The sequence below is a fragment of the Bubalus bubalis genome, chromosome 14, assembly GCF_019923935.1.
Source record: "Bubalus bubalis isolate 160015118507 breed Murrah chromosome 14, NDDB_SH_1, whole genome shotgun sequence".
Taxonomy (NCBI): domain Eukaryota; kingdom Metazoa; phylum Chordata; class Mammalia; order Artiodactyla; family Bovidae; genus Bubalus; species Bubalus bubalis.
This window is the reverse complement of record NC_059170.1, coordinates 45383177-45398692: the sequence shown is the minus strand read 5'-3', so window position 1 is coordinate 45398692 and position 15516 is coordinate 45383177. Positions and strand designations below refer to the sequence as shown.

The 15516-nt window shown below is 43.7% G+C and overlaps 1 protein-coding gene across 12 annotated transcripts in view; it reads right to left on the bottom strand.

Annotated features, from left to right (window-relative positions):
* DZANK1 (double zinc ribbon and ankyrin repeat domains 1) overlaps nucleotides 1–15516 on the bottom strand; it is a 52237-nt gene that overhangs the window by 29780 nt on the left and 6941 nt on the right. For 9 of the 12 annotated variants that reach the window (XM_025264188.2, XM_025264187.2, XM_044927994.2 and 6 more), the window contains 6 exons: nucleotides 9899–10013; nucleotides 8337–8433; nucleotides 7123–7241; nucleotides 6217–6302; nucleotides 2941–3058; nucleotides 105–245 (listed from right to left, as the gene is read on the bottom strand). In XM_025264188.2, the coding sequence (XP_025119973.1) occupies nucleotides 105–245; nucleotides 2941–3058; nucleotides 6217–6302; nucleotides 7123–7241; nucleotides 8337–8433; nucleotides 9899–10013 (676 nt within the window). The remainder of the gene's footprint in view (nucleotides 1–104; nucleotides 246–2940; nucleotides 3059–6216; nucleotides 6303–7122; nucleotides 7242–8336; nucleotides 8434–9898; nucleotides 10014–15516) is intronic. The other 3 variants (XM_044927995.2, XM_044928003.2, XM_044928002.2) reach the window with 1 other exon arrangement.

Genomic DNA, 15516 nt, shown 5'->3' with positions numbered 1-15516 from the left:
CATCAACTGTTAGCCAATGCCATCAGCTGAAGAAAGACGTTTAACTGCACAAACATTGATTTCTATAGATTTCACTCACACTGTCACGATTTGCGTTTCATTACCTTCAGGCGGAAGCTGGCCTGTGGCCGCAGCTGTGGTGCCAGGGGAGCCTCACAGACCACACAGATGGGTGTGTTCAGGGGCACCACGTTCTCACACTCCGCGCACAAGCCCATCTGCATGAAGGAGGAGGCCAGGTTGGTCTTCAGATGCAAAACGTGAAGGCACAAATTGATCTTAGAACGTAAGGTTTAATTTACTTTTGTAAAAAATTTCTTTTAAATAATTGCCATTTTTACTCATTTCTTATTAAGGTAAAAAGATATCTATTGTAGAAAAGAGAGATATAAAGAAAAGAAAAATAAATAAAAAAATAGCTTACAGTGGAGTAAGGAAATTGACAAATCCTTTCTATAATACATTAAAAGGCAATTATAAAGTTGGATAAAACTGTTAAAAAAAAGTAACCATTTCAGACTCTGAAAGCCAACCAAAGATAGAGGATGAACTGAAAAGCGATGAACCTTGGGTGAAGACCCCACACGTCTGCTGGGTCTCGCTTGGGCTGTTCCCTGTCCTCCTCCAGCTCCGTCAGAGCAGGGTGGGCTGTGAACACCAGCAGCTTTGTGGCTGCTGGCGGCCAGGGCTCACACGATCTGGAGCTCGGTCAAGATGATGCGCTCAGTGGCCAGCCAACAGGGAGGACCGTGGCTGCACCAACCTGAGATCATGGTCCTGTCTTGAGCGACTGATGAACCAGCAAGTAATCAGGGACTTAACAGGGAGTTCTAGAAGGAGGGAAATTTCTGTGTATTGCTAGATTTAAGTTAAACTATTCTGAAACAGACTGTGAGAAGTTAAGGAGTCTGCTGTATTCCCTAGAGTTCTATTTAGTAAGTAAGTGTTAGTCGCTCAGTTGTACCCGACTCTTTGCAACCCCATGGACTGCAGCCCACCAGGCTCTATTAGAAAATAAGTTAAAAAACTCAACTTTTTAAAATAGCAAAAAAAAAAAAAAAATCAACACAGGAAATATAGGAATTAAAAAGGTGGTGGTGAATCCTGAGAAGAGTCTCCCTTCAAGGCCACTGCCCCAGGTGAGGTATTATATACTTCAAGGAAAGGAGGGTCAGCCTCCTCAGACAGGAGAGCCAGCTTGTCCACCAGCACGAAGCTCAGAGAAATTCAGGGAATCAAGGTCATGCACTTCAATCTGGGTCCAAGCCAGCACTCAGGATCCTTTCTGTCCCACTGCAATCCCCAGCTTTCATAAAGAAATGTGTTGATAAGGTGAATTCAGTTGATGCTGTAACTCACCAACAAGTACAACTCAATTCTGTGTATGCTTTCAGCAGGACGATGCAGAGTGGCTCTGGAGCTGAGAGGAACCCCTCTGCACGTCTCTAATGAGACCCTGAGTGTCTTAGGTCTGGGACCCTAGGAGTGGGATCCACCCCTTTAAGTCCCTGAAGCCCAGCTGAGAGCAGGACATGGTAAGAACTCAATAGTTCAGATTACAAAGCGGTTTATACATTAGGGCATGTTAATAAATATCATTTACAGGCAGTATAGATATTCTGAAGCTCATCATTTTGAATATTTATAATCCCTGATAACCTTTTCTCCCTGTAACAACAAAGAAAGTTTTGAAAAATTTGTTTTCAGACCAGTAAGAAAACAACTTTGACATTGCACCAACAAATATATAAGCAGGGAAAATTTAAACCAATGAGACCTGTTCATGTTTTATTTGCTATACCACCTTCTTTAAGGAGTTCAAAATATATCATGGGAGTAGAGTAAATTAAATTAACTTCTACAGTATCTCCCTTTAAGTACCTAGCCTCTTGCTTGAAGGCGTAACTCAATTCTAAAACTCTGGACTTTGAATTCATTGAATAATGACTTTTTCCCAGTGACTATATTTTTATTTTTGGTGAATACTACCAAATGCTTAAATTTATTTTTAACTGTAGGATAATGGCTTTACAATATTGTATTGGTTTCTGCCATACATCAACATGAATCGGTCATAGGTATACTTATGCCCCCTCCATCTTGAACCTCCTTTCCACCTCCTACCCTGTGACTATCCTTTTTAAATGGTCATTTTTCAGTAAACTTCCCAGATCCTTCTGCATCATTTTGTAAACCTGAATCCAAAAGAACCCCAAAGTATCAAGTGCATAAGAGATGAATACATTTAAGTGAAGGTTTTGATTTTTAGTAAGTCAAGTATGTTTTCTAACTAACTACAAACCTTTTTGGGTTTTTTTTTTTTTTTTTTTTTTTTTTTTTTTGGCTGAGCTGTGCAGCTTGCAGGATCTTAGTTTCCTGACCAGGCATCAAATCTGGGCCATGGAGGTAAAAGCACCTGGTCCCAACCACTGGACTTCCAGGGAATTCCCTAACTAACCACTTAGTGGTAGGATAATATCAGTTATTATCTATGGTCAGCTAAAACTTTTAAATGTAGACATACTGATCGATCTATAGCTGATATAAACAGCTTCTTTGGACAGAATGGTGTACTTTACAGATATACAGACCTGTAATTAGTACTTGTGGCCATTTATTTGTAGAATATATTTCCATATTGTCCCCAGGTTATGAACAGAAATATATGAGTAGGAAACATGTATTTATCCATAAGTGAACCACTGAAATCAAAAGATGTCAGTCTTTTTCTGAGCCTGTGCTTCTTCGAGACCACACAAAAGGAATGGCACTGCAAACTTGTTTCTGATTCCTAAATAGGAGTCTGGATAGAACAAGATTCACTTGCCAGTAATTTTTTCAACAACTATCTGTGGTTCCCATGTGCCAGGTGCTATGCTCCTGCTGCAAATACAGACCAGATCGACCAGTGGAAGAATCTTCAAGGATCCTGCTACTCACCTGAGCTCCTTCTGGGGGCGGCAGACGGCAGCCGAAGATGGGCGGCACAGAGGAGCCACATTCCAGACAGTAGCGAGCAAAGGGGTCCGACGGGCGGGCCACCAGGCAGCGGGCACACCTACGACACAAGAGGCCCCTGAGCAGCCCTGTGCTGAGCAGCGCACGACATCGACAAGCATTTGAACATTCTTAAAAAACAAAACAGGAAGCAGAATGCTCTCAAAGGCAGTGGAACAAGTTTAAGACGGGAGGTGCTGCTCTAAGCCTTTTTATCACAAAGTCCCACACGGCTGGGACCATGGTGCCCTTCAGCTGGAGGCCAGGTGCCTCTTGCTTCTGGGCACAGCAGCAGTTTTATCAGCAGCCTCGACCCCACTTCCGAGTGGGGCCCTGGCTCCTCCTGGCACCTGGGCTTTGACGTGTGTGCGGGTGAGCCCTGCAAATTCCAGTAATGTCCACAGTGCACTTTTCTGACTCTTACCTGGCTCTGGAGAGTCCCTGTCAGGTAAGCCCTGCCTACACCGTCACTCACCTGCATGGAGTCCGAGGTCCTGCCCCAACACAGGCTGCCCACTTCTAGGTGGTGGCGGCGCCCTCCAGCCCTCATCCACCTACCTGGTTGTGAAAGGATTCCTGGAACTGGCTCCCTTGTCAGTCACCCTGTTGCCGCCAAGCATTTCCAGGCAGGCTGGGGCCCCGATCCTGTGACCTAGCTGAACCGCGCAGCATCTATGATATCTGCATACTGTGCACTGGGTTGTTTGGTTGCCTGCACCAGTCTCTACCAGGGCCTCTCAACAGTCACCAGCCTTTGTAGTTGTGTTCACTTGGGGAAAGGATGGTCTTTTCAGCAATGGCTCTGGGCGAACTGGGTTCCATTTGGGATGATGAATAAGTTCTGGAAATGGGATGGTGCTGACGGTAGCCCAACACTGTGAATGTACTTAACGCCATTGAATTGTACACTTAGAAATTGTTAAAATGGTAAATTTTACTGTATTTTTAACACAGTAGAAGTATAAAGGACTATAAAAAACTGATATTGAATAAAAGTAATAATGTATTATGAGGTTCATATTTGTAGGAGTAAAATAAATGATCATGATAGCACAAAGGCTGCAGTTATCCAGTTACTGGAAGTTCTTAGACTATATATGAAGTGGTCTAACATCACTTGAAGACAGACTGTGATAAGTTAAAAATATGTAGTATAAACCCTAAGGCAACCACTAAAAGAAAACTTATAGCTAATAAGCCAACAAAGGATACAAAATAAAATGAAATCATAAAACATACCCAATTAATCCAAAAGCAAGCCAAAAAAGCGGGGGGGGGGGGGGGGGGGGCAACAAAGAATAGGTAAGACAAACAGAAAACAAATAGCATAACAGCTGACTGAAATCAAACATATCAATAATCAGAATAAATATAAATATGCTCAGCACCACATGCAGAGACTGTTCTATTTTCTAAAAGCAAGACCTAACTACATGCTGTTTAAAAGAAACCTTCTTTAACTAGGAAACACAAATAGGTTAAAAAGAAAAGGATAAAAAAAGATGCACCATGCAAATACTAATCAAAAGAAAGCAGTAATGCCGATATTAATATCAGAAAAATATGATTTCTAAGCAAAGACTATTACCAGGGTTAATAAAAAGGTTATTTCACAGGAGGAGGGATAAACTGGGAGATTGAGATTGATGTATATGCACTACTATATTTAAAAATAGATAACTAATAAGAACCTATTGGACAGCACAGGGACCTCTACTCAATCCTCTGTAATGACCTATATGGGAACAGAATCTGAAAAAGCGTGGATACATGTATGTGTATAGCTAATTCACCTTGCTGTACACCTGAAAGTAACACAATGCTGTAAATCAACCATACTCCAATAAAAATGGATTTTTTTAAAAAAGCTTATTTTGTAAGGATAAAGGGGTCAATTCAGCAATAGAACATAGGAATCCAAAAGGTTTATATATTGAACAACAGAGCTTCAAAGTACATGAAGCAAAGAACTGAAAGCAATACAAGGACAAGTAGACAAACTCATAATTATAGTCATAGATTTCAGTATCATTTCCTCAATAACTGAGAAAACCACAGACAAAACCAATAAAGACAGAGAAGACTCTACAGCACTGTATTAGTGTCAAGTGTACAACCTAAAAATAATTGTGGATACTGCAAAATGGTCACCCCAGTGTTAGCATCGGTCACCAGTTACGGAATTTTTTCCCTTATGTTGAGAACTTCTTACATTTACTCTCTTAGCAACTTTCAGTATGCAGTACAGTGTCATTAACTATCTTCACCACTTACATCCCCAGGACTTACTCATTTTACAAGTGAAAGTTTGTATCTTTTGACCACCTTTATCCAGGTCACCCACTCTACCAACCCCAAGGGAAATGCAAATTAAAACCACTACCCCCACCTTACCAGAATGGCCAAAAATAAAAATAACAATGTTGGTGAAGATGTAGGGAAACTGGAACTCCCATCCATCATATACTACTGGTGGGAGTGTAAAATGGTACAGCCTCTTAGGAAAACATATGGACAGTTTTCCTAAAAAGTTAAACATATGCCTACCATATGAGCCAGCCACCCCACTCCTAGTTAGTTAGCTAAGGGGAATTAAAGTATACATGCACAGGATGACATGTATACAAATATTCATAGCAGCTTTATCTGCAACAGCTAAAACCTAAAAACAATCTGGATGTACATCCAATAGGAAACAGGATAAACAAACTGTGATGTATCCATACGATGGAACACTACTCAGAGTTAAAAAGAAACGTCCAGTGCATGCATACAACATGGGTGAGCCTCCAAGTCATCAAGTGGAGTGAAAGCAGCCTGGCCAAGGAAAAAATACTGAATTGTTCCATATATATATATATATGTATGGGATCAAATGCAAGCTAAGCTACAATGACAACAAGCAGACCAACAGGTGCCTGGGAATGGGGAAGGTCACAGGGGAGGATTTTAAAAGGGTGCAAAGCAGGAAACTCTTGGAGGTGGTAGATTTTTTCATTTTCTTGATTGGGGTGATAGTCTTGAGATTATACGTATATATCAATTGTACTCTTTAAGTGCCATTTATGTATGTCATTTGTGCCTTTAAATTTTGTAAAAATTTAATTAAAAAAAACAAAACAGTTGGGGAAAATACCACTGCTATGCCCCATCTTCAAATTATTTTGACCATGTTGTGTCTTAGCAGTACTCAGACAGTAGAGAGAAAGCAATACATACTTGAGAAAGTCTGTCTCCCTGTGAATCCTCATGATCTCTGTGCTTGTCAAGCTCTTCTGGCCAGTTATGTGTGCAAACCCAGGGAACTGAAATGAAGAACATATATAAAATCATGGCAAAATTCTAATCAGTTATATGTGCAAACCCAGGGAACTAAAATGAAGAACATATATAAAATCATGGTAAAAGCTCTGGTATGGTAAATTACAGAGTTCATAGAGTGCTTTGTCCCACCATATGCAGCAGCCATCGTTTTTCCCACCATGCTCCAGCCACACCAGCCTCCTGGTGATCCTCACTTAGCTGAACTTGAAGTTACTCGACCAAGATCTTTGCAGGGCTGGTTTCTGTTCATCTTGAAGGTTCAATTAAAATGTCACCTTTTCGAGGGGGCTTTCTCTTATCCCCCTGAATTAGGACACTGTTCTTCCTACCTGGTCATTCTCTATCCCAGGGGTTCTCAAGTTTGGGTGTTTATCAGAAGAAAGGCCAATTAGAACAGATGATGGGGCCCACCCTAAAGGCTCTGAGGCCGCAGGTCTGGGGTGGGGCGGGTGGGTGGGGGGCCTGGATGTCTGCATTTCTGATGAGCTCCCAGGTGATGCTGATGCTACTGGTCTGAGGACCACACTTGGAAAACCATGGCTCTATCCTATCACCCAGGTCTATCCTTTTCATGACAAATCACTATTCTTAATTATTTTTCCCATTATTCACACGTTTATATCTGCCTTCCCCCATCCCTAATAAAATGTGAGCACCATGAGTACAGGGGCCTTTTTTGTTCAACTAGGTATCTGGCATACAACATGGTGAAAAGGCAGGGACATTTTCTTAAAGTATGTTGCAGGAAGCATTAAAAACACAGTAGATCTTTAGTAACAAAAGAGTTTCTTTAGCAGTTACCTGGGGCTGCTGGGGGGCTGGTCTAGAGCCCAATTCATCACGGAAAGTTGGGGCTTCCCGCGGACTCTCTGAGAAGCGAAGGTCTTTCAATGTTTTAGGGTCGCTTCTTTCACCCATGTCTACAATTACATCAAAAGCATCATTCTGCGAATATCTGAAATCATATGTGCTTTCATGCAAATGTGTCTTCATAGTTAGAAACCTTTTAATAAGGGGACACTGTTGTCACATTCTTTAATGTAGTGACTATGCAGAGAAGCTCCCACTCAGTTGAATTCATAGCAATAAAGAAAAAAGTGGACCCAGACTGAGAAAATGAAAATCTGCCACATTCCCCCGCATTCTGCACCAGGCTGGGAGAATGGACAAATCCAGTTGCAAGGTCAGCAGGGAATATTATGTGTCCCAAGGACACACCGCAGCTGTCACCCATCCTAACAGTTCCCACTCTGAGTGACCGCTGTTTCTTACTGACAAAGAAACCCTGCTCTCTAAAATCAGATTATCAGAAAACTTTGCTGTTCGAAATCCTATCAGTAAGAATGAAACATCCGACTCTTGCCTGGAAGACCCAGGTCACTGTGACATAGAGTTGTTGTTCAGTCGCTCAGTCATGCCTGACTCTTTGTGACCCCATGGACGGCAGCACACCAGGCTCCCCTGTCCTTCACTGTCTCCCAGAGTTTGCTCAGACTCGTGTCTACTGAGTTGGTGATGCCATCCAACCACAGAGAAGCAGCCTCAATGTCCAACCCAGGTACAGAGCTTCAGAGAAAGGTCTCTGGGCACTACCTTCCACATGTATCTTTGTTGTTTCCAAGGAAACAGAACCCTGGTCCCCTTCTCAGGTCCATACCTCATGGCGACCATTTCCCACTGATCTCTGCTTCGCCTACCTATCAGAACTCTTCTTTCATTTAAATTTCATCCAAACCCCACCTTCCCCCAGCAACTGTTGTCTGTACTTTAGTTGATGAGATGGCCACGGTTCCTCTACCACGTAGTCTCCCGTGTTGCAATGAATAGATAAATCTGACTCTGCTGGATAGCTTGACTCTCCCTCCTGTAGCCAGGATGGCGTTAAAAGTCAAATGAGATCTTACTGTACTGTCCCGGTGTTTCTTAGTCAACCCCTCGGAAGACAAGAACACAAGCCCTGAACCTGTTTGGTGGTTTAGAATATTAACTCGTATCTTCGTCCTGTCACTTCATACCTGGAAACTTTCCAAGGTTAACATTCCAACCCAGTTTACTTTCAGGATTCTTATATTTCTTCCTTCCTTTTGATTCAACAAATCCATTTTTCAGTTCCTAGGAGGGAAGAGACTATGTATCAATCACTTGACTCCGCCTGTTTAGATATGAAAATTAGAAGTTCCATAGTAGAGACGGTGACACAGCCTGCACTTCTTTACTAGAAAGGGGTCAGAGTCATTTTCACCAAGTGACCTTTGCCTCACTGTCTGGACACACACACAGCTTTGACTCCGGGCTGCTTGCTTGGCAGCACGCCTGCTTGGGATGCCCCTTCCATGTCAAGTGGCCAAGCCTGGAGGCAGGTGACAGCACACAGGCAGGACATCACACTCTTGGGAGGCACAGTGACAACGGAGGGACCACCAGACTATGGGGGCAAAGACAGGGTGGGGTCGGACCCAGACAGATCTTCTGTCCACTGTCCTCCCACACACAGCCCTGAAACACAGACATGCTTCTCTCTAGCTTCCTTCTCCTCAGGGTCAGTCCCTCATGCTTGGCTGAAGCCTGAGCACCTGCTGGTACATGTTGGCTCAACCCCTGCTGGCTGCCTCTCGGCCAGTGTAGACCCCTGGTCACAAGTGGGCCCCACACCATGCCTGCATCCACCGCTCTGGTCCCACGGCCTCTTTGCTGTCCTCTGGTTAACTGTTAGGCTGAAGGGACTCCCCCAAAACACTTCCCATCACCCCAACGAGAGTTTGAGACTTTCTGTTTAACTGCCTTACTGTGGGCTGGCCCACCCTCTGACCCTGGGATCCATCCCACTGATGCCCAGAACCCAAGGACTAGAGTTTCAAATGTCCTTTCTAGATAGGTGTAGTTCATTCTCTAAAGAGGTGAGGCTTTGTATCTGGAAACGAAGCTTTCAACATAACTGAAGGTCATGCCCACTGAGGGCTCCTACTAGCCCGATACTTCTTTTCAAAAAATGCCTCCACCCTCTCCTACCTGTCCCCATGCAGGACATGGAGTATGGCAGAATTGCTCTCTGCTGCCTGGGAGCTTACAGTACATGGGGGACACAGACAAGGAGCGGAGTAATCACGTGATCAAAGCACTTGATGAAAGAAGGCCTGGGAGCTAGGGGAGCAGAGACAGAACACAGCATGCACAATCGAGTTTGAGCTGGAACGTAAACTGGGGAGTCACAAAGCAGGAAAGGATGACTGAGGACAGAAACTGGCTCTGAGAGGCCAGGCTGAGGGTTTCTGCTTTCTTCCATAGGGTAAGAGGAGAAGACACAGGAGCCTAGATAGAGATGCCAGTGAGGAGTCTCCAACAGGCAGGGTGGAGGACTGGCCAAAAGGTGGGAAACCAGCAAAGATACTGTGCAGTGGTTGAGAGTGACCCCAACGATAAGGACCTGAAAATGAATGACAGACTGACTCTGGGGGTAAATGAAGGGGAAGATGTGACCACTGAGGAAAGGGACCAGGGATGTGGTAACGATTCAAATGAATCGTTTAATCATAATATTTGACAATTAATTCAAATGCATCATTGTGTCAGTACTTGCCTGCTTCGGAGGGTCCTTGAGAGCATTTTCCACAGTGTCTTCTGGAGAGACTGGATCTGGTGGAACAGAGTCCACCTGAAACACCTTTGTGACAATGGCACTCTCTCTGCAGTCTCTGAAAATTATTCCAAACAGGAAAAGTCTGCGTGTCACACAAAGGTTCAAAGACAAGGTGTCCAGCAATTAAGATGACTCTAGAATGAATTTATTATATTAATATTTTAAATTGGAGAGACCAAAATATTACCATTTCTATGGTCTTAACCTTACTCTTATTCAGTTATCTCTTGCTATGTAACAAGCCACTGCAAAACATTATGTCCTAGAACACAAAGGTGTGGGTTTGCCACCTCTCGTGTGGTTGCAGTCAGGTGTCAGCTTGGGCCAGAGTCAAGTGAAAGTACAACTCAGTCAGATGTCCAAAATGGTTTCTCCCCTCAGGTTCTAAGTCAGCTGGGGACTTGCCAGTCATCTCCCTCCTTCCCTTTCTATCTCCCTTTACAGGTGGTGAATGTGGGGTTCCTCATAGTAGTAGGTCTCAGGTAAATCAAAGACTTCCTACAAGGTGGCTGGCTTCTCCCAGCATTTATGTTCCAAGAGACCAGAGCAGATACTGCAAGGCTTCTTGTGGTCTGGCCTTAGCGTAATATCTGGAGCATTCTCTTGGTCAAAAGTAAGTTGTAGGGCCAGCCCAGATTCAGAAGGAGGGGATACTGTGGGAGGCATGGCTCACTGGGGGGCCATTTGGAGGACTATCTACCACATTCACCATAAAGATGTCATACCTTAATCCTGAAACTATTCTGAAGCAAAGAATGAGGTTACCTGTATATCAGTCATTCCACATAAGTTATGGGAATTTTCCTTATCCCAACTGTGGGTAGCATAATATACACTGCCCTGGGAGATTTAACTGTTATTCCCCAAATACTAGCCAGTTTTCAATTTATTCATAATATTTGACAATTAATCTTGTTCCTCCATGATGCAATAGAAGTCCCATGAGAAACCAACAGAGAGGTGGCCAGAAGTAAATTCTGGAGGTGATTTCCCCTCAGCACCAGCAGCTCATCTATATACTCTTTATTTTTCTAAACATTTTTACTGAGGTATAATGTACATGACATAAAATGCACTTGCTCTAGGTATATAATTTGATGATACTCCATACATTTATACAACTGTGCACCTACCACCACAGTCCAGTGTTACAACAACCTGTTTCTAGTTACTCCTCACTTCCACCTCCTACACCAGGCAACCACTGATCTGCTTCCTGTCTTCATAGTTTTGCCTTTTCTGTGCTGTGCTGAGCTTAGTTGCTCAGTCATGTCTGACTCTTTGTGACCCCATGGACTGTGGCCCTCCAGGCTCCTCTATCCATGGGATTCTCCAGGCAAGAATACTGGGGTGGGTTGCCATGCTGATAAATGTAATCCTACAAATACAGTCTCACATGTCTGGCTGCCTTTACTTGTCCTTTTTTTTGTTGTTCCTGAGGTTCACCTACGTAGTTGCCACGTGTCAGCAATTCCTTCATCTTTATTCTTGAGTAGCATTCCATTTTACAGATGTACAGTTTGTTTATCCATTCCCCAATGGGCAGTCATTTGGATTTTGCCAGTTTGGAGGTTACAGTACTTAATACTGTTATGAGTATTCACGTATGAATCTTTATAGTATGAGCCCCTGAGGTTGGGTTTTCTCTTGCTTGTAATGAGGCGCCTGACTTAGGCTTTGCTGAGGCATCCACTTCAAAGATGGTGCTCTTGAGTAAACACATCACCAGCCACAGGACCAGATGAAGATCCAGCCACTGCCCCGCCATGGAAGCCCTTTTATTTTAGAGATCTTGGTTGGTTTCCATGACTGACCAATTGGGCAATTTTTTCTCTTCCCACTGTAAATTCTTGCTCATACATTCAAAATTCATCAATGAAGACTGAGCCCATGGAACACCTCAGCCCCCCGCCTTCAACCCTAATAAAAGCAGACCCTTGGCCTGTGATTTGTCCTTTCTTCTCTCCCCCCGCCCCCATCTCTTTGTATTTGTGACCTCACTGGGTGCCACATAATCCCCAGGACTTGTAGGTAATAAACTTCTTCTCTTTCCAAGTTCCTTGATGATTACTCTGAGGGCCTTTTGGAATCATAAGAAGAACAACAAGGGCTGGTCCAGCCATATATGTGGACAGATATACTGGAGCAGAACCACTGGGTCAGATGGTCAGTGAGTTTAACTTTTTAGAAACTGCGACCTGTGGTTGTTCCATTTACATCCCCAGTGGCATCATTTGAGAGTTCCAGTTTCTCCACACACTCGCTGACGCTTGACACTGTTGGCCTGTTTTGATCACCTGTACCCTTGAATATGTTCTCTGTAGGTATTTGCTTGAGATGTGTTCCTGGTGTATTGGGATACAGGCTTGATTGTTGTAATGCAGAATCAAAACAACACTGGCTTAAACAGAGTCAGGTCAGTTCAGTTCAGTTGCTCAGTCGTGTCCGACTCTTTGTGACCCCATGAATCACAGCACACCAGGCCTCCCTGTCCATCACCAACTCCTGGAGTTCACTCAAACTCATGTCCATCGAGTCGGTGATGCCACCCAGCCATCTCATCTTCTGTCGTCCCCTTCTCCTCCTGCCCCCAATCCCTCCCAGCATCAGAGTCTTTTCCAATGAGTCAACTCTTCACATGAGGTGGCCAAAGTACTGGAGTTTCAGCTTTAGCATCAGTCCTTCCAAAGAATACCCAGGACTGATCTCTTTTAGAATGGACTGGTTGGATCTCCTTGCAGTTCAAGGGACTCTCAAGAGTCTTCTCCAAAACCAAAGTTCAAAAGCATCAATTCTTCAGTGCTCAGCTTTCTTCACAGTCCAACTCTCACATCCATACATGACCACTGGAAAAACCATAGCAATGGGCTATAACGCACCCAGAGCTATGCAGGGGAGACATGGTGCCTGGGGCCTAGGGTTGACTTTCTACCCTGTTGCCCCATCATATCTAGGACATGACACGTCCTTGTGACCCAACGTGGCTGATCACCACAGCCACATTCCAGCTGGCAGGAACCACGGCCTGCCTCCTCCTACAGGGCACAATCTAGAAACTGCCATGTCACTTCCACATGCATTTACTGGCCACATCCCGTGCATTCACGGGGCTCTTGCTAGCTTCAAGGAGGACTGAAAACACATGTGTGTCCTGCTAAAAATCTCAGGCTCTATTAAAAAAAAATAAACTTTACTTATTTTATTTTTAAAATAATTTTGTTTTGTTTTCATTGCGCTGGGTCTTTGCTGCTTCCCAGGCTGCTTCTGGTTGTGGTGAGTGGGGGCTACTCTCTAGTTTCACTGAGCGGGCTTCTCATTTCAGTGGCTTCTCTTGTTGCGTGCAGGCTTCAGTAGTTGTGGTTCCCAGGCTCTAGAGCACAGGCTCAATAGTTGTGGCGCATGGGGTTAGTTGCTCCACAGCATGTGGAATCTTCCTGGACCAGGGATCAAACCCGTGTCTCCTGCACTGGTAGGCGGATTCTTTACCACTGAGCCACCAGGGAAGCTTCTATGGTTCTTGAAGAAAGCAACACAGATTTTGGGAGCAGCCTGCAGCCTCTGCCACATCCTTGTGACCACACTTTGGTGTATTTGTCTGGTATGTTTAACTCTCACTCTCACTAATTTGCACTGAAAGCTCACAGCTAGAACACAAGGGATTCTGCTTGATCTGCCCAGGAACTTAATACTCTTATATCTCAAGTTGGTGTCTGCCTTCAGTGTCCTTTATCTGCTTTGCTCGTTGATTTTCCTATTGGCCTTTGATGTGTTTTTATCTGTTTCATTATTTCTTTTGCAATTTCTCAGATTTCTTACATGTTGATTTTTTTACATTTTTTAAAATTCTTGAAACTTTAAGTGTCCCAAAACACTTAAAATTCTTTGGTTAAGTAAACATCCAGAAATGAATAGACATCAGTTCCAAAACAGTTGAGAAATGTTTGCTGTGCTGTGCTCAGTTGCTTAGTCGTGTCTGACTCTTTGTGACCCCATGGACTGTAGCCCACCAGGCTCCTCTGTCCATGGGATTCTCTAGGCAACAATACTGAAGTGGGTCACCATGCCCTCCTCCAGGGGATCTTCCCAACCCAGAGATCGAACCCAGGTTTGCTGCATTGCAGGCAGATTCTTTCCTGTCTGAGCCACCAGGGAAGCCCTAAGAAATGTTTACCATTAAGCCATGTCAAAGTCTTAAGCCACATTTTTAGAAGGAGAAGACAATTCTCAGAAATATACAACTGGTCTGAACAGCCACTACCTATCAGTGAGTGACAGTATTTAAGAAATAACATGATCAGTGGGTACTTGCATGCTCACTGGCTGGAGAGACTTATGGGTGGCTAACTTTTGGGGAAGCATGTGTTTTGTTATTCTTAGTAACAAACCAAATTTACAGACACAGGTATCTGGATGTAGATATAGAAAGTCTTTTAGATGAACTGCTTGTTTAACTCATTCACCTCAGCATCCATCTCACCTGGATGCTCATCATCATTGGCTCATGGCCTGTTATCCAAGATACAGTGTCCTCCTAATAAGATAACTTCTTCACATCACAAACATCTCCATCCAGGGACCATTTGAATCCTGAGGAATGGTCAGGTTTACGGCCTGGCTGGCTCTGAGCAGAAGCCTGGTTCCCAGTAACTTGCAGATCACTGCCCTTTTCTATCTCTGTGTATTTTGCAAAATTATTTACTTATTCATTTTGGCTATGCAGGGTCTTTGTTGCTGCATGCGGGGTTTCTCTTGGAGAAGGCAATGGCACCCCACTCCAGTACTCTTGCCTGGAAAATCCCAGGGACAGGGGAGCCTGGTGGGCTGCTGGCTATGGTGTCACACAGAGTCGGACATGACTGAAGTGACTTAGCAGCAGCAGCAGCAGCAGCAGCAGGGTTTCTCTAGTTGCAGCAAGAGGGAGCTGCTCTTCATTGTGGTGCATGGGCTTCTTACTGCAGTGGCTTCTCTTACTGTGGAGCACAGGCTTAGTTACTTTGCAGCATCTCTGAAGGTTCTTCTTGGACCAAGGATCAAACCTGTGTCCCCTGCATTGGCAGGAGGATTCTCAAGCCCTGGATCACCAGGAAAGTCCTCTGTGTATTTTTGCAAGTGTCACAATACTAGTGTGTCATCTTACATACTACTTTTTTTCACTGACTATATCACAAATATTTTTGTATATCATTCAAAACTTCATGACCACAGGTTTTCCTCTTAATATGTTAAAGACCTTTCATTGTTAACAGTCTTATCTAAAGGCCGTTTTCTCCTTATTAAGAAACTAATGGCCTGAAAAACCTAGACACAGAGACTTGAACAAAGCTGCATGATTTCCATAAAGAACTATTTTATCACAATTAGATACAAGCACTAACTTTCAAAATTTTTTTGTATAGGTACTTTTCCTAAGCTGAGCACATCTGAAATACTAACAGCATTTCAGAGCAGACACTTAGTGGGCACAGAACAAGATGGTGAGACGCATAAACAGTGTCCTTATTCTTCAGACTCTGCTGGAAGCTCTATTAACTCCTTTGAACTACAAAGTCATTGATCGC